The sequence below is a fragment of the Lithohypha guttulata genome (genome assembly GCF_036872675.1).
Source record: "Lithohypha guttulata strain CCFEE 5908 chromosome Unknown scaffold_2, whole genome shotgun sequence".
NCBI lineage: Eukaryota > Fungi > Ascomycota > Eurotiomycetes > Chaetothyriales > Trichomeriaceae > Lithohypha > Lithohypha guttulata.
The window spans coordinates 2,157,193-2,174,562 of NW_027042751.1; the positions used below are offsets into that span (position 1 = coordinate 2,157,193).

Genomic DNA, 17,370 nt, shown 5'->3' on the forward strand with positions numbered 1-17,370 from the left:
TGGGTGATAAGGCGTTTGCATTCGAACTCAGTGAAGCCACATGAGTGACTCCCAAGCTCGAAATGATCATATCGTGCTTGAATCATCGGACATCTGGACATGGCGAATTTGTGTAAATCAGTTCTTTTGGCGTCATTGTAGAACTTAGCGTGAACTATGAGAGCTCTTCACAGCTACCATGGTGTTTGGCAAGCTCTGGTACCTTTTACCAGTCCGTAGAGCGGAGAACGTTTTGTCATAGCGCAGCCGTGATTGCGGAGGATGCGCAGTCAGGTACTTGGAAAGTTTGTACCGTTTAGCAGTCCGAGGGCTCGTTCGAGATGAAGGTGGATCCTATGGTTTCCTGTCTCGGAATGACATCATCCGAAAAGAGCTGGCGTGCCGAGCGTGGCCCGCAGTATCCGCCAATGTGCCAACGGGCATTAAACGAAGACGATCATCTACGAGTATGTTGTCATGCTTGATGTCTTCTTGAACAACATAGGTGAGCTGCGATCTGTTAATAAACAAACCCATCCTTGACAACTAACATTCGTAGTCGTGTCACATCTCAGCTCGAAAGGGGGAGAACGACGATGTTCACCTTGCTGATTGTTTGAGCAGCTCAGATACAGTAGTAATCTCGTATCCTCTCCTCTTCATCTCGGGCAAGACAGAACGGAGCATCGGTACAGTCCACGACCTTCTGTCATGGCAGATAATGATCGCTCCTGGTCGAAGCATGCTGAGAATATGACGCGCATTGATTTTCCAGTATGGTATTTGTGCATCGTGAGGGTAGATGCTGCCTAGGACGATCTGATGATCAACCTTGGAAAGAGTTTGTCTCATACGTGTACCGAAGAAACCGGAGCCAGGGCGGAAGAATCGAAGCTCTGAATGTCTAGCATTAGCCATATGATAAGCATGCTCAATTTGTGTATGAACAGCTTCAATCTGGTGTAACAGCTCGGCATTGCTCAGGAATCTGGAAGCTTCGTCGTACATAGCATGGTTCGCAAGCTCATGTCCATTCTTCACAAGTTCTGCTAGCACTTCTTCTTGGCCTGAAGCTTGCGAACCAATAACGAAAAAGGTAGCTGTCGCGTTGTTGGCTTTCAGAACCTGCACAATCTCTCGAGTATGACTCGACGGTGCATCGTCTATTGTGAGCGCGACAACCTTCTTCGTCGTCTCGACATGCCACAGGACATCCGGCCAACGGTGTTGAAAGTATCGAATTAGGGCGGTTGGTGGCTTGTATACGACGTACAAGGGAGCGAGGAGGAGACAGGCAGCAAGTGAGAAGATGATCAATAATGTCATCCTCACGTTAAAACGTCTTCGGTAGTGTCTTTGTCTCCGACATGGAAAATGGAATCGAGGCATCTGCAAAAGCGCGTCTCGACAAGTAATCGACACGTACTCTGTCCACGATATCGAAAAAGGGGTTCGGTCATAGTATAACACGAATGCATCTCATGTCCGCCCTGAGTTTAAGCTGGTAGGAAATCGGTCCCCATTGCGAGAAACGTCAGGGTATGCCCGAGCCACCACTCACAGTTACAAAATACGGCACAACATTTCTAGAAGGTGATCTGAACTCGAAAGATAGCAGGTTGACATCAGGGAGTCAGTGCGGCGTGACCTCGCGTCATTGCACCTTGCCTCATTGAGATCTCGTGTTGTGCCCGACAAAGTGGGATGAAGGACTTCGGCACCAACTTGCTCCGGGTAAAGTACAGCACATCCCAGCCTTCAAAAGCGTCGGGTCTGCCGAAGCGTGGGCTGTATCAGCACTCCGACGCTTTTGACGGCCGGAACGCGTATAGGTTGATCGCGGTTCGATGGTAGGCCACTCTTGCAGATCACGTAATCAAGCAAGTGGGTAGAGCATGAACCCCGCCTACATCGTGGACCGGTAGTCATGCAATTGTAGGAAGCTCACGGAAGGTCTACCTGGGCCCATTCAAAGCGTGTAGAGCCGTCCTCACAGATGTCATAGAAAGTGCCTTATACACCTTCACTCTATTCGTTTGGACTAGAATTTATTCTAACATGGCTTCCAATCCTCCCGGAAGCTGCTGCTACAAAGGCGTTCAGCATGAGGGCGAAACGATTGGCCGTTTCGAGCACATGGACGACGTCGAGGTATACATCTCGGAGACATCTGACAAGTCCACAGAACATGGCATCCTCATGTACGGCTCAGATAGACCTTTCTGGATCTTGCTGAGGATTATAGTATTACGGATGTGATCGGTCACCGCTTCAAGAACGTCCAGTTGGTCGCAGACACTTTTGCCAAGAATGGGTAAGGTCGCTCGTCTGTGTCAACCAGTCGTCTAACAGTCTCGACCTACAGTTACTTCGTATATATGCCCGACCTCTTTAACGGCAACCCTATACCATTGAATCGGCCAGATGACTTCGACTTTCCAAAGTGGTTGTCTAATTACGGAACTGGTGTCGAAGACCCAATCATGGAGAAAAGCATCAAGACAATGAGGGAGAAATATGGTGTCAAGGTAGGTCGCAAGGTCGGAACATATCCCCACTAGCTAACCTTCATCAAGCGAGTTGGTGCTGTCGGCTATTGCTTCGGTGGAAAATACGTTGTTCGTTTCTTGAAACCAGGTCAGATTGACGTCGGGTATTCTGCACATCCTTCTTTCGTTCAGGAGGATGAGTTGAAGGGTATCAAAGGACCATTTGCCATCTCGGCAGCGGAAACCGACCATATCTTTCCAACGGAGAAGCGACACCGATCAGAGGAGATTCTGAAGGAAGTGGGCCAACCATATCAGATAAACCTCTACTCGGGGGTCGAACACGGATTTGCTGTTCGTGGCGATCCGGAGAAACGTGAGGTTCAGTATGCGAAAGAGTCGGCTTTTTTGCAGGCACTACAATGGTTTGAGGAGCACCTCAAGTAAGTGGAAGGTCTTCCTCGATAAGATGGATATTTGTCACATACAGACTGCACAAATCGATGCTCATCATTGAGGACGTTCAACACGTCAGCGAAGCTCTAGAGATGTTGTGTCAAAGAATATTTAGAGCGCAAAACGGTAGACACCAATTGCCACATCGAGAATTGAGGCACGGGCTCTGTGCAACAGATTCTCCGTTGATTGAGGTCAGAAATATTTCCTGAGCACTTCTCGCAACCATTTGAGATACACTATTTTCTTCGCATTCGCCGGCAATACGCAATATCATCAGGTTCTGTTGCCAACCGAAAGGAGAAACTGCAGCACCAGGTCGAGTCTTGAAGTGCTATGGACGTAACCAAGCATGATCTTACTAAAATCATGGTCCGATAATTGAGATGAAGATAGCATGAAGTGAATCATTCACGCAAACCCCAGAAAGTCGTGGTCGGTCGTGGAAAGAGGGTTCAGTATCATGACGTCGGTACTTGCTCCAATCAGCTAATGAAACAATCCGAATGTTCAATTCGATTAGTATTCAACGACGCCTCTCCCTCATTCTCTTGATTGACTACTCATACACCCTCTACACATCTGTCAAACCACATCTGATGCGTCTACCTTCTTTCCCCAACATAATCAGAACACTCTACGCCTTCTCAAACACAACACTCCGATCCCAACCCATCGTCAAATCCCTCGGCCAACCCCTCCAGCGCGCCACCATCCGGTCTATGCCAACCATCCCGTTCCTAGGCTCACTCTTCAGTTCATCAACCTCATCATCTCAAAAGATGTCTTACCCAGACGAACGTACTCCAGGCGACTGGCAAGCCGTCCTCAATAAGGAGCAATTCCGTGTCCTACGGGAGAAGGGCACTGAGGCCCCGTTCAGCGGCGAATATGATAAGCACCATCCTAGCCAAGGTGTCTATACTTGTGCTGGCTGCCAGGCGCCACTGTACAAGGCCGAGCATAAGTTCAAGAGTGGATGTGGCTGGCCAGCATACTTCGATGCCATTCCAGGTGCGGTGACAAGGCACACGGACAGTTCGTTCGGCATGGCGAGGACAGAGATTGTGTGCAGCAATTGTGGAGGACATTTAGGACATGTGTTCAAGGGAGAAGGGTACAATACACCGACGGATGAGAGACATTGCGTGAACAGTGTTTCGCTCAAGTTTAACAAGGATGATCCAGTGACGGGAAATGGACAGGCGAAGTAAATGCCTGTGCTCTTATGTATTAAAAACTACCGTCGAGCTTGGGGTCTCCCTGCGAGCTCACTAAGCGTAATATAACAATACCGAAGCCCTATTCATGTCTTTCAACTCCATCATTCTTTGACTATATCGCTTCCAGTCCCGACAAGTGTCAGCTTTTGCTCTCACATTTACCGAGTTCGTAAACCCTTTCTGTAGTTTCTCTTCCAGGTCCTCACAGTCTAGAGCTTATGATATACTCAAACTGTCCTTGTCCTTGCTGCCAAAACGGTCTCGATGACGAGGCTGGCTCCTGGTTGAGTCGTGTAATCTGAACACCCATAGCCGGAGCGGGTGCCACCTCAGGATTGTAATGGTCGCGGATCATTCTAGGCAGGTGTTTTCGGGCTGCCGGAATCACAGGATAGTATATGTGTTGAATCGTCAAAACGGTCAAGTCGATTAATGCTTGCAACTGTAGGGTGAAGCCGATCCGAGGGACTCCCTGTGCGTACGAGAACGGCTGAGATATACTCGATACGTGTCTCGCTTCTCATCCTGTTGTACCGTCGCATGCCGGACCATTCGTTGGCCTTATTGTCGGATCTCAGAGTGTATGAAACTGATCAAGGACTTGTTTGTGTTCTAATCCATACTGCTTCAACCGTGCCTCCAAAGTGTCGTAATATCTCTCTCTCTTGCATCCTCTTTCAATACGCAGTCCTCTGTCGATGGCCGACAAGCCTAACCAAGTACCATCCTCTTCCTCCCTCACTACCTCCCAAAAACCAACCTCACCAACCACCCACCAACAACCCACACAACAAGCACAACCCCCACAATCACCGCCGCAAGCTTAAACACCGCAATCTTATCTCCCTGCCTCGCCATCCGCCCCAACCTCCCCATACTACTTCTTAAGTTTGTACCCATGCTCTGAAAGGCTTCGTTCGTGTTGTCGAGGGTGGATTGGTCGCGCGCATTGTCGTAGATGTTTAGGGTGATGTGTTTGAGTTGGGCGGATTTTTGCTGGAGAGAGGAGAGGAGGGCGTTGTTTTGTCTGTGGAAGTGTGAGAAGGGAGGGAGAGGAGGGGTGGATGGAGGACTTACTCTTCTCGGGAGTAGGCGTCTGTCATGGTGGGTAGGATGGGTTTGGGTGTGCTTGGGGCTGGTGTCTTTTCTTTGTGTGTAGGGAGCGAGTGTTGGCGTATTGTGACCGAGAAGTTGAAAGGTTTTGTGTGCTCGTGGTGAATTAGCGGCTTCCAGGCTGTTAAGCTAGTGTGATGTAGGCACAGATTGATGGTGATAAGCAGGCTATGTGCTTATTCGGTTCGGATGGAATCAGTTGAAGAAGTCAGGACAACACTGTAGTTCGCATAACTTTGATCTTGCACAATGTTTTCAGTAGAAATATGCTTCGCTCAATGCAAGTTGCAACTAATAGAGCACTGAGAACAGTACAACAATAAATAGGTGCACGTCGCTGAAGAGCAGTGAAGTCATTTCGAGTCAAGCCCGTAACATACGGCGGCTCTTACTCGTGATATGGCAATTTTGTATCTATATTTGCGAACATGATAGGGCATGCTGCTTCCGTAAAACATGAGCACCATAGTGTTCAGGTATCATGGTCGAAGAACAATGTGGCTCGCCTTACGAGCGTAGGTACGCAAGTCGTGAAGTAGAATAAGCATTAGTATTTCATATCTATATCCTACAACTCATCCAGCACGCCACATCCGAGCCTCCTAAAATACTTTTTATTTCACAGCAATTCACTCATCCACCCCTGCCAGGGTAGCTGTCGAGTGTGGCCCTGTGCTTCAAGCTATCTCGTGCCAGATGGCAGACGTGTACCAAAACAAACACCAAAACTCGGTCAATATTTTCGAAAAAGGACCGTCGTGCTGTCGGTAGCGACAATGCCAAATAAGTAAATCCTGTCAGATATGCTCGTATTGCAATGCAGGAGAAGGAGGTTCTGTTCAAACATGACATGTTGTCGCGGTATTTAGAAGGTTGCAATCGTGCATGTAATCCCGAAGGTAGTAACCACAGGGACAGTAATTGTGCGTTGAATTGTATCACCACATCTCTTGTTCTCTGTCAGTTTCGTATTGCTGTTGGGCCGGCTGCTGCGGGCGATTGTATGTGTAGGAGTTATACGTTCCTTCAGCGTGACGGTTGCTTCCTCTCGTACTTGGCCGAGAACTGCTTGGCTCCTGGCTGTTAGCATACTGTCCTTCATATGCCATGGGTTGCTGCTGAGAATTCTGCGGCTCTTGTTGTTGTTCATGTTGCTGCTATTAAGATTAGCAAGATACCTCAATGTTCTATACGATCAACATACCTGCTGATACCGCTGGTAAGTACTAAACTCGTCACTTTGCTGAGCAGGCTGCTCTTTCTGCTTCTTCTGTTGCTTCGCATTGGTCGGAAGATTCATTTGAGGATGCATTTGCTGTACTTTGGCCAAGTAACTGTACATAAAGTTGCTCAACAGCACTTGAGAATAGAGGGGCCTTCGTGGATTTGCGAGTTTGATGTGTGCCATACGGTAGATCGCTCGTTCCTCTAATATTGAGAAACGTGTCCAGCTGTAGTCAATGTCGGCCTTGAGTTCCCGATACGGCGGTTCTGGAGATAGGCGAGGGCTCTTCTTGGCTTCCTTCTCAGCCTTGGATTTCTTGCCTCCGAACAGAGAGGAGATGAAACTCTCTTTCTCTCTCTTCTCTGTCGAAGACGTTTTCCTTTGACTCTCTTTTCTGCGTTCCTCCTCTAATTTCAAGCTGTCCCGATCCAGTTCAATTGTCTCACGACGCCTGGGGTTGCCGTCAATCGATGTCTGCAGCACATCAAGCCTGGTGTTATCATGACTCTGTGCATTCTTTCCAGGTCTACTTTTGCCTTTCTCCTTCTCCTCGTCTTTGCCAAGCAGCCAGCCCCAACCAGATTTCTTGGTTTTCTGCTGTTCATGAGACTGTCTGTCAACAGTCAACGTAGGTATGAAGGAAAGGTTACTAGTATTAGTATCTTGACCAGGCAGGGGTGAAGGTTGCTCTAAACTTTGCTTGGGATTTGAAAGAGGTGGTATCTCGACTTTAGACACTTTAGTCGGTAGCCCTGACGAACCCAGATTCCTTGGCATTGGTTGTCGGCCGGCACCTACAGGCCTGATTGAGTTGTCGCGTGACGATGTCCGCTCTGGATGGCGAGGTTGCGAAATTGGAGCTTGGTCCGACGACGTTCTAGGCGGTACTTGTTGCTCAGTTGGAGGAGTCTCAATGATTTCTGGTATCGAATATCTTTCTGGTTGAATTATGTGCCTCCTCTGCGTTCGACCATCTGGCGCGCTTTGCGTGCTGTATCGATCAGCACTGTTCGGACCTGCTAATTTTGTGTCGAACGTATTCGATGTGATGGATGCTTGCGTACTGTCCTGAGGTGGTGACGGACTTCGTGCAGCAGGGCGTGAGAAGTTTTGCGCATTTGACGTGGACTTCGAGGACGAGAAGCTCAAGGTATCCGCGAGTTTACTGGGATGAGATGATACAATCGAGGGTGCAAAACTTGTAAGACCTGAAGTAGAGGTCGTAACATCAGAGCTGGTTGTTTCGTCACCAGTCGGCACCCTCTTCAGGGGCCTCTGTCTTTCACCTCTAGCCTTGACACCACCTCCAGTTCTTTGATACTTCGTTTTCGTGGACCGCTTCAAGCTTGAGGAGGGGACTGAAGGCAATATGAAATCGACGTCCTCATCGGGACTTTGTGGTCTCTGTACCTGCAGATTTCGGGCAACTAAAGTTTCCAGTTCGGCAAGATTAGGGTCTGACGGCTGTTGCTTGTGACCTGCTGACCTTTTTCTCTCAAGTATGTCCGCTCCATCCTGATAACCAACCGAATTGTTGACTTCCCTCGAGAGCATAGACTTCTTCCTCGCAAGCCCACTACTGTTGGAGCTCAATGAAGCACTTCTTGAGGACATGGGAGACGAGCCCAAGGACGACAAATCACCCGACCTCCTCTTAATCTGCTCAGCTTTGCTTTCGAGGAACGTTTTGAACTCCGTTGGTGCTAGCTCTGGATGTAGCCTGGCTGGTACCCAGAACAACCGCGAGGCGTCGTCATCGGATGCGGTAGGTGACGGAGCATTTGGTATTGCAGCTGGATTTAAAGTCGGCAGGTCAGGATCTCCAGCAGCATGTACATCCATGGACATTCTCCGCAATGCTTGTAAATTGCTCAGCTCTTGTGCCACTGCAGCAGGACTGGATTCGTAGTCTATGTCATTAAGAGGAAAGTGCGATTGTGCCGTCTCGGACGGAGACTGATCTCTCGCATTCATGCCTGGTGAGAGGGGCTGTCCATTCGTCTTCTCGAACGAGTAGCTTCTGCTTGGATGAGGAATCGGCCGTACTGTTACTTGCTCATAGTTTCGACCCGGCGACACGATGCTCTCTAGGCCTGGTCTTCGCAAAGAAGCTGGGGTCTGTGAGCTCGTACTGTTTTCACCATCGGCGGATGAGTCGCTGTACACAGAGCTGCGAGCAATGGATGGTGCATTGGACTTCCTTCTCGGATCTCTCTCGTCGTCATCGCCGTAAAGGAAGCCGATGGTCTCGGTCACATGGTGGTTATCGTCGCTGATCGATAGGTGCGGCGCATGTCTTCTATCCCTAGAACGGACGGCGAAGCTCGCTCCGCTGGCCGGTTCGCGATTGCCCGTGGAGGTCTGTTTCAGCGCACCAACATTAGTAATTGTATAGGTCCAGGGCATTCTAGGGTCTCTAGACTTCTCTGTTGCAATGTGTATGGGAGGGGCACTATGCCTACCTGCATCGGGCAGCCTCAGGCTGTGACAAACAAACCAAATCCAGCGTCGCAGTTGGATAGTGAATTGTATTCAAATCCTGTCTTCGCCGCTATGCACCATCTGTGCTAGGTCCATGCGTTGGTCGGTTCGCGGTGTGTTCGAAGAGGTCATGCAGGAGTACGGAGCCGCTCATACGTCGTTGTTGTCAATCTTGTCCTTCTTGTCTTTGTTGATGAGTCGGTTGCTTTCTGAGCAGGTATTGGACTCTTTACTTGTCTGCGGGTATTTTCTGGGTTGAGGAGTGAGCGTGAAAGTGTCGAATATGTGCAAGGTTCTCCTCAAAAACGATCATTCACTATGTCGGTGGCAGCACCAGCAATACAACCACTCAGCGAGCAGGCGCAGTCGTATTAGAGACTCTCAGAGGTCCACAGACACGAGAACACTGGTCAAAATTGAACCGAACCGAGCACTAATCAGGGAGAACCATTTCCTGCCCACTGGCAATGCGTTCCGCTGCATTGTCGATCCTGACTTTCCAAGACTCCCCAGCGCCTGCCGCCGGCGTGATGGCCCACTAGCTCAATGGACAGGGGTTAATTATGCTCAGTTCTTGTGGCCGAGTCGACCCCACAGCGTCATTGTTCACAAATCGGCACATGGCCTTTACGTTCGAGTAAGACCTGGTCACACGGTTCCTGACTCGTGCTATGGTTTTACTGGTAGCTACAAACTTGGCTCGAAAGTAATGGCTCGTTCCGCCGAACGTAAGACTGTGAGACGCCCTCCGAATACCAGACATGCCGCTCCACGTTCCACCCGCAGCTCCCTCCTATTTCCTATCTAATCTGCCAATACGTACTTCTGCCATCATCAACCCCATGGATTATCGAATGGATCGGATGCCCCAAAGCCATTAGAGGGCTTGCTCGTTGCTGCTGGTGTCGCCGCAGATGCCCATCCGCCAAAGTCCTCATCTGCCGCAACAGTAGGTTGTTGAGTGCTCCTGCTCGCTGAAGAGATAGGTGCTCCCCAACCTCCAGAGATATCGTTTGGTGTAATGTGTGAGGGTACACTACCGAGCTCGACCTTTGCTGGTGGTGGCTTCGAAGCCTCAGGAGCACCCCAGGCGTTTGTGTCCGCGCCTCCCCACGGGTCGAATAGCCCATTACTCGACTGAGTAGGTATCGATGGCCTGACTGCTTGTGAAATAGGAGCGGGGTTTGGTGCACTCGGAGTTGGCGAAGTCAGATTGAAGGCAGAATTCATAATTGGTGGACTCTGTATAGGTGGAGACACAGGTTTGGCTGCAGGCACAGAAGGTGTCTTGTCAGGTGCCGAAGCGAAGTCATTGAATCCATCATCACCGAACAAGTCTGCAGGAATGGATGTTGTCGTAGGTTTTGGCGTTGCTGAGGGCGGTGAAGCCTGGGTGAAGGAAAAGTTTAGAGTGTTCGACACCTGAGTAGCATGACCCACTCTCGGCGCTGGCGGCTTTGCTGCTGTGCTAAAGAAGTTACCACCACCAAGAGGAGGAGGCGATGTTACCTGTGCTGCAACGGGAGCCGCCTTGGATGGATTCGTGGTAGCGAAGCTGAGGCCCGACAATGAGGAGGATTGTGACGGAGGCGATGTAGTAGACGCAAACCCGAACGCCGACGTAGGCGACTGTAGAGGAGGTGATCTCACATTGCTGGCTGTATTGTTTGAGAAATTCATCCCCCCAAATGCATCTGCCAAACCTCCAAACGCGTCCTGCCTCGCTGCGGTTGGTGATGACATACCGCCGAAAGAGGTTTGTCGTTCGTGCATAGGTTGAGTAGCAGGTTGTGCTTGTGGCTTCGGAGCACTTGCGTAAAGCGATAAAATTGAGCTCTTGAGATCACTTCTTGCGTTTGTTGTAGGTGCTGGGTTCGATGTAGCACTCGACGGTCTTCCAACGCCTGCAGCCTGTGGTGCACCGAAAAAGTCCAAGCCCATCAGGTTGTTCGACTGAATGTTGCTTTTGACTGCAGGTGCGGCAACTGGCTGAGGAGGCTTGCTCGAGGCATTGTCGGTGGTGCTAGGCCGGACAGGAGGTTCGAAATCGTCGAACAGGTTCACACTGGCCTGTTGTGGCTGCTGCCGCACTGCTGCCGGCGCTGCAGGAGGCTGTCTGAGACCTGCGGCCTGCTTTTGGGAGGCGCTTCTCTCAATCTTTGCCTTCTCTTGTACAACGTTCAGAGGGACATCGTCGTCGTCACCTAATGTCGACGGATCTGGCATAGGCCCGTCCATACACCATCTCTTAGATTCATATTTTGTCCGAATGAAATTCTCGATCTTAGACTCGGACGGTACGTGCCCTGGTTGCAGTTTTGCTTCCCAGTACTTGTTGGCTCTTGCATTTCCCCATTTCAGGACGCTTTGTAGTTGCTCGTCTGTCCACGCATCGAGGTCGACCGACTTGACCCTGCTAATATGTGTTCCCATACCACGATGAATGCCTGAACACCGGATGCACACAAACACTCCCAAGTTCCAACTGGCCCATCTTGGATGCTTGTTCTTCTTGCAGTCTGCGCATACTTTGTTGCTCTCGAGTTTCACCAGTGCCTTTAGTGTTTGGGCATTTTGTGCTGCCCGATCGTTGGCCACGGTTGGCCGAGCTCGATTCATTGTTCGTAATGTGAAGTCAAAATGGCTCTGTAAGGGGGACGATTACAACAGTAACAAAGGTTAGCCCGTTTTCATGAATTTGAATTAAAGCAAGGCAGCTGCAATACCACCCAGAGGGAGGACAAGCGGAAATGATAGGGTATTCAATGCGAGCACAATGCTACGGAGGACTACCAACGCCCATTATGTCATAGTGCTTAGTTCACTACCAAAAGTGGTTTCTGTGGTCTCCCGTATGAAACCAGTAGAAACCCATACGAATAGTACCTTACCACCCAACATCTTAAACGCTCAACCGTCGTGCCTGCTTTCCGCTTAACAGGGCAATTCAAAATCTAAACGCCAACGCAAGCACCACGCTCAAACACAAAGTTACTGCTCTTCATCCACAGTCACTCTTTCCAAGCCCGGCTCAATTGTACTTGTACTTTCGTCGACACGGCCTAGGGTCTTAGCCAAAAGCCTGTTCTCAGCGAACATTTGTTCGCTCAGATCGTTCAATGCTCTGATGTCCTCGTTAATTCCAGCCAATTGTCCATGTATGTTTCTTTCGCTTCGGCCAGCTCTGTTACTTCCTCCGTCGTTATGAGTATCATCACCGTTACTCAGACCTAGGCCTGCCAAGGATCCATTGGTCACTGGCGAGAAGCTCGGCGCTTCAGCACTCAGAGCTTTGTTCGTAGGACTGGTTGCACTCTCGACTGTTGCCCACTTGCTAGATTGCAAGCCCGTGGAACTGTTTTTAGGACTCGAGATAGCACTGTCGATAGCAGATTTCATTTTGGTGGACAACGACGGACTAGGCTGTACAGCAGAGGGCGGCCTAGCGACGCCAGTGGGCTTCCTAGGCTCATCAACTTCATCCTCTGCTGCTTGTGCTCGTCTGGTTTGTTCCGCTACTTCTTCGACCAGGGCGGACTGTTTCTGACTCAGTCCTTCATTTATACTCTTTAGCTTTTCCATTTCTGTTTTCAAAGCGTCCAACTCGGTACTTCGAACACTTTGACCAGCTAGCTGCTCCCTCACCTGGCTGAGCTCTTTCCGAAGTGCTTCAAGTACTTCGATGTGCTCAGCCTTGGCCTCTGATAGCTCGGTCTGATGCTCTTTTGTCAGGTTCTCAATCTTGCTCTCCGACTCTGCCAGCTGCGTCCTTAAATGATCTTCAACACTGGCATTGTCATCTGATTCTGTAGTGGCAGCTTTCTGATCCACAGCATGTCTGGCATCTGCAAGCTCGTCCTGGAGCTTAGATACAGCTGCTTGGTGAGCTTCGTCAACGCTCTTGAGAATGGCTTCGTGTTCACTTTGGGTACTTTCGAGCGCGGCTCTAGCCTGTGCTAAGGCAGCGCTTACCGATTCGAGTTTCGAGGCATTGTTCGTCATGGTAGATTCGGCACTGTCTGTTTGGGCCTGAGCATGGGACAACGCTGCCTCATGCTCTTGTTTCAACATCGCCATCATTGTATTTAGCTCTTCTGCCTGTTTCTGTAATGCTGTTTCATGCTCCGCTCTCGCTGTTTCGAGCACGTTTTTGTGAGTGCTCTCAAGTTCTGCCTTGAGAGTATCGAGCTTGCTGTGGTGTTCACGAGTTGAGTTATTAATCAAGTCTTTGTAGCGAGCTTCTGATGCTCGCTCCGTTTCTGCAAGCGCTTCCAGGTGGTCAGACTTCAACTTCTTGAAGTCCGCGTCCAGCGCATGAGAATCTTGTCTAAGAGCCTCTAGTGCTTTATCGTGCTCGAGTGTGACGCTTTCCAGCACGGCTCTTTGATCAGCGTCAAGTTTGCTTGTCAGTTCCTGGATCACACGTTCATGCTCGTCCTTCATATCTCGGAGAGTTCTGTCGTGGAATGAACTCATTTCTTGCCGTAATCTTTCGAGAGCTTCGGCACGTTCTGCATCCTTCTGCGCAAGCTGAGCCCCATGGTTTGAAATTCTGAGCACAGCCTGTGAAAATTGGTCTCTCTCGAACTGCAACTCTTGCTCGTGCTCCTTCTGCTTCTCATCGGCTTGCCTCTCCTGGTCAGCGAAAATGCCTCTCATGGTCTGCAGCTGGAAACGTGTGCCTTCTGCCTGTGACTGAAGATTCTGGTTCTGTGCTTGAAGCTCTCGAATTTGCTCTGCATGGGCTTCTTTCAGCTCGATCATCTCGCTAGCGGGAATACCCTTGGGTTGAGACTCGAGATTGGCCAGCTTGGAAGCAAATTCGCGCTCTAAAGAATTTAGAGCTGCCTCATTTTCAGTGATGTAAGTGCTCATTAGCTTCTGGAGGGCAGACTCGTGGTTAGCTCTAACGACCTCCAGCTCCTTATCGTGGGTTGCCCTCACAGAATCAAGCTCTTCCTGCAGCGACTTGTGCTCCTCCTTAAGCTTTTCGACGGCCTTGTGATGGCCCTGGTCTCTTTCGTCTAGAGCGGCTTCACGAGCAGCCGAGGCTTCAGTCTGAAGTTCTGCAACTTTCTGATTATGGGTTGCTTCAAGTTCTTCCAGACTGGCAAGCGCTGCTTTGGCCTCATCTTCTAGTTGTTTGAGATGTTCGTTGTGCTTGGCTTTGAGTGTAGCTGTCTCTTGCTCATGGTTGGCCCTCAATTTCGACTCATTCTCTGCTATTTCGCTCACGTGCGCAGCCTGTGTCTCACTATGCATCTTCTCCAACTCGTCAAGTCTCATAGAAGCTGCTTTGACATCTTCCTTTGACTGCTTCAATTCTTCGTCGTGCTCGCTTTTGAGCTTAGCTACTGCCTGCCTGTGGTTTTCTTTGAGGGTCGACTCGATTTCAGCTGTGGCCTCTGCATGCGAAAGCTTGGTGGTCTCCAAAGTAGACTCTATGTCAACTAACCGCCTCTGTGTCGTTTCCAGCTGATTTTCTAGACTTGTCTTCGCAAGTTTGTGGGCTTTCGTTGCCTCTTCTGCGTCTTTTTGAAGCTCTGCAAGTCTTGATTTGAGCTCTGCTTCGGCATTTCCGGTGGCCTTGCGAGCAGCCTCGAGTTCTTGCTGAAGTTCCTTCAGGGCATCGTCGTGAGTGGTTCTAGAAGTGGTCAGATCTCCTCGAGCACGTGCTAGCTCGTTCTGTAAGTTCGTGATCTTATTTTCGGTCATCGCACGGTTCGTCATTTTTAACTCCTGCAGTTCGGACTGAACCACGCCTAGTTGTGCTGAGGCTGAGTCGAGCTGCTGGGTATATTGTTCTTTTTCTGCTGCTAGGCTCTCCTTTGCAATTCTATCCTGCTCGATATGCTGCAATTTTAGGTTGTCAATCTCGATGTGTAGGCTTTTGATCGCCTCGTTAGCCGCGTCCACTTCGTTCTTCTGATTTTCCGAACTCTTTGCCAACTCTTGCAATGTCTGCATCTCTGAGGAGGACTCCGAGATCTGCTGCTTAAGTTTGCCAAGCTCCTCTCGATGATTCTTTTCCAGGCTGTCAAGCTCAACCTGCTTTACCTGGAGATCCTCCTGCAGGCGTTCTAGCTCTTGACGAGACTCGTTCAGAGCAGCTTCGTGTTTCTGCAGCTGCTCAGCCATCTGCGCTGCGTGTTCTTCAGCTAGCTTGGCAGACTTTGATTTTGCGTTATCTTTTGCAGCTTGGTGACGTTTCTCCATTGCTGTAAGCTTGTTGCGAAGCTCTGCTTTCTCAGCATCTGACTTTATCGGAGAAACAGGTCGTGAAGCAGGTAGAGAAGAGTCAGGCTTCACTTTAGGTATAGATGCAGGATTTTCACCACGCGAATTGGCCCTTTCTTTGTCTCGAACCTTGAACGATTTGTCCTTCTCAGCCCGAAGTTCTGTATTCGCAGTTGCAAGCTCAGCTTCTAGCTTCGCGATAGTCAGGTTGCCCTTGTTTGCTGTTTCAAGAAGGGACTTTAGATGATCAAGTTCAGTCCTCTGATCAGACACCTTCGCTTCAAGCTCTTTCTTTTGTTTCAGGGCAAGAGTCAGCCGCTCGATCTCCTGGTCCTGCTTTGAAGTATCTGTTATGCGGCCACGTTCTTGCTCCAAATCTGCCTTTAGTTGAGCGATCTGTGCATCGTACTGTGAGATGTCGTGCACTGCCGCCAGAGCTTGCTCCAGGTCTACTCGCAATCTCTCGATCTCTAATTGTGAAGTTTCTTCACGATTTTTGTTCTTAGCAGCAAGTGCTGTAGTCTCAGCTCGAAGAGCATCAAGCGCTGCTTCACTTGTCGCCATGGCATCACTCTTCTCCTTTGCAAGGTGTTCGATCCTCTGTGTAAGGTCTGCTACTTCTGAGCTGTGACGCGCTGTGACGAGTTCTCTGTTCCTGACGGCGTCTTTGTTCTCATTGCGAATGCTCTCAATCTGCTCCTGCAGACGTTGAAGTTGGTCGTCCTTTTCAGTCACATCAGACTCCTGATTCCGCCTCAACTCGTCCAGTTGCTGCTGATGTTGTTCTCTCAATTCTTTCATCTCCTCGTAGTGAATGGTTCTTAGGTGATCCATACGCTTCTGATTCTGCGAAGACATTTGTCGGATCTGTTGAGTATGTTCATCTTTGACATTCGTGACGGCGTCATTAGCTTTCTCGCTCTCTTCTTCGGCACTTTCACTAAAAACTCGAAGTTTGGCAGTCAACTCTCCAATCTGATGTTCTAGTTGAGCAGCATGAGCTCTGCTTTCATTGAGCTCTGCTCGCAAAGTGTGCCCATGGCCACCAGCTACATAAGGAGCAGCAGAGACCATACTGTCATCGGGGTCTAAGTCCTTTTCTACGTCGGACGGGGCTGTATCCACCGAAGAGACTTCAGCCAGCTCGTCCTCAGTCGGCGCGCGATTGTTTTTCTTCTCAAACTTTCGTACCTTGCCTAAGGTATTTCGAAGTTTGTCCATAGTCTCCGCAGCCTCAGTCTCAAGAGCCTCCTGTCGGTCTGGATCTGCTCCCTCAGCATTCAAGGCTTGTTGTAGCATTCGGTTGACAAGCTCGAATTCTCGGAATTGCTGTTCCATCAACACAGAATGCGTAGACTTTCTTGACCCTAGGGTAGGTCGAACACTGCGAACAGAATTGGAAGAAGCCTGCTCGCTAGCTGGTATGTGACCATTCTTGCTCTTGACTGCCGTACGAGCAGTTGGTGTGTCTGCAGTTGTGCCTGAGCGGCTCTTATCTGTAACGGACACAATTCCGCTCGTGGTCGAGGCAGGCTTAGCGCGGCTTGTTGAGGCAAATGTATTTCTCGGGATGGGAGGTGTGCCTGTTCGTGTAGCAGCAGAACTTTTCACCGAGACTCTGGACAACGCAGGGCTAGTAGCACCTCCTCTTAAGGTCGAGGTCGATGTTGCAGTAGACGTTCGTCTAATCAACGAGGGAGCAGGAGTTCGAGTAGTAGAAGATCGTTCAATAGTAGAGGATGAGGTGGGCAGACGCTTTGGCTTGGCAGTGATAGCCTCAGCGTCTTGCCTGCCTTCATCATCTGTCGCTCTACTGTCGATCGAAGCAGTAGAAGCCTCCGTCTTGTGTGCAATCGTCGACGGCGCACTGGTGGTCGTTGCAGGCTTACGTACAATCGCGGCAACCGTCGGTTTGATGGGAGGCTTGATGAGGCCGGAGGCAGTTGAGGTAGTGGCAGCTTTAGTTGCGGAAGCAGCAGTTGGCTTGCTCAGGCGGTCGGTCAATGTCGACTGACGTGCTAGACTAGGTTTCGTGGCAGGTTTCTTTACTGTGCTGGTCGTGCTCGAGCGTGGATTTGGTTCGTTGTTCGTCGTGCTCAGTGCACGAGACGCTGGTCGTTCCATTTTGAGCTTGATCAGCGTGGTGCACGTGCATAGATGTAGTGCA

The 17,370-nt window shown here is 50.0% G+C and overlaps 5 protein-coding genes across 5 annotated transcripts; 1 reads left to right on the forward strand and 4 right to left on the reverse strand.

Moving 5' to 3' along the window:
• Window positions 1–2,115: 2,115 nt before the first annotated feature.
• On the forward strand, window positions 2,116–4,138 carry LTR64_002888 (uncharacterized protein; the record flags this gene model as incomplete). The annotated part of the gene is made up of 5 exons (XM_064897252.1): window positions 2,116–2,180; window positions 2,225–2,293; window positions 2,345–2,507; window positions 2,556–2,911; window positions 3,448–4,138. The coding sequence occupies 5 exons, from the start codon at window positions 2,116–2,118 to the stop codon at window positions 4,136–4,138; spliced, it is 1,344 nt and encodes a 447-aa protein (XP_064756202.1).
• A 750-nt stretch (window positions 4,139–4,888) lies between these two features.
• LTR64_002889 (uncharacterized protein) lies at window positions 4,889–5,250 on the reverse strand (the record flags this gene model as incomplete). Its single annotated transcript, XM_064897253.1, has 2 exons — window positions 4,889–5,174; window positions 5,225–5,250. 2 exons carry the CDS (start codon window positions 5,248–5,250, stop codon window positions 4,889–4,891), a joined length of 312 nt encoding a protein of 103 aa, XP_064756203.1.
• Window positions 5,251–6,198: 948 nt separating this feature from the next.
• On the reverse strand, window positions 6,199–8,891 carry LTR64_002890 (uncharacterized protein; the record flags this gene model as incomplete). The annotated part of the gene is made up of 2 exons (XM_064897254.1): window positions 6,199–6,417; window positions 6,465–8,891. 2 exons carry the CDS (start codon window positions 8,889–8,891, stop codon window positions 6,199–6,201), a joined length of 2,646 nt encoding a protein of 881 aa, XP_064756204.1.
• Window positions 8,892–9,800: 909 nt separating this feature from the next.
• On the reverse strand, window positions 9,801–11,585 carry AGE2 (ARF GAP with effector function(s); the record flags this gene model as incomplete). Its single annotated transcript, XM_064897255.1, has 1 exon — window positions 9,801–11,585. One exon carries the CDS (start codon window positions 11,583–11,585, stop codon window positions 9,801–9,803), a length of 1,785 nt encoding a protein of 594 aa, XP_064756205.1.
• Window positions 11,586–11,957: 372 nt separating this feature from the next.
• Window positions 11,958–17,327, reverse strand: LTR64_002892 (uncharacterized protein; the record flags this gene model as incomplete). The annotated part of the gene is made up of 1 exon (XM_064897256.1): window positions 11,958–17,327. The coding sequence occupies one exon, from the start codon at window positions 17,325–17,327 to the stop codon at window positions 11,958–11,960; it is 5,370 nt and encodes a 1,789-aa protein (XP_064756206.1).
• Between the last annotated feature and the right edge of the window lie 43 nt (window positions 17,328–17,370).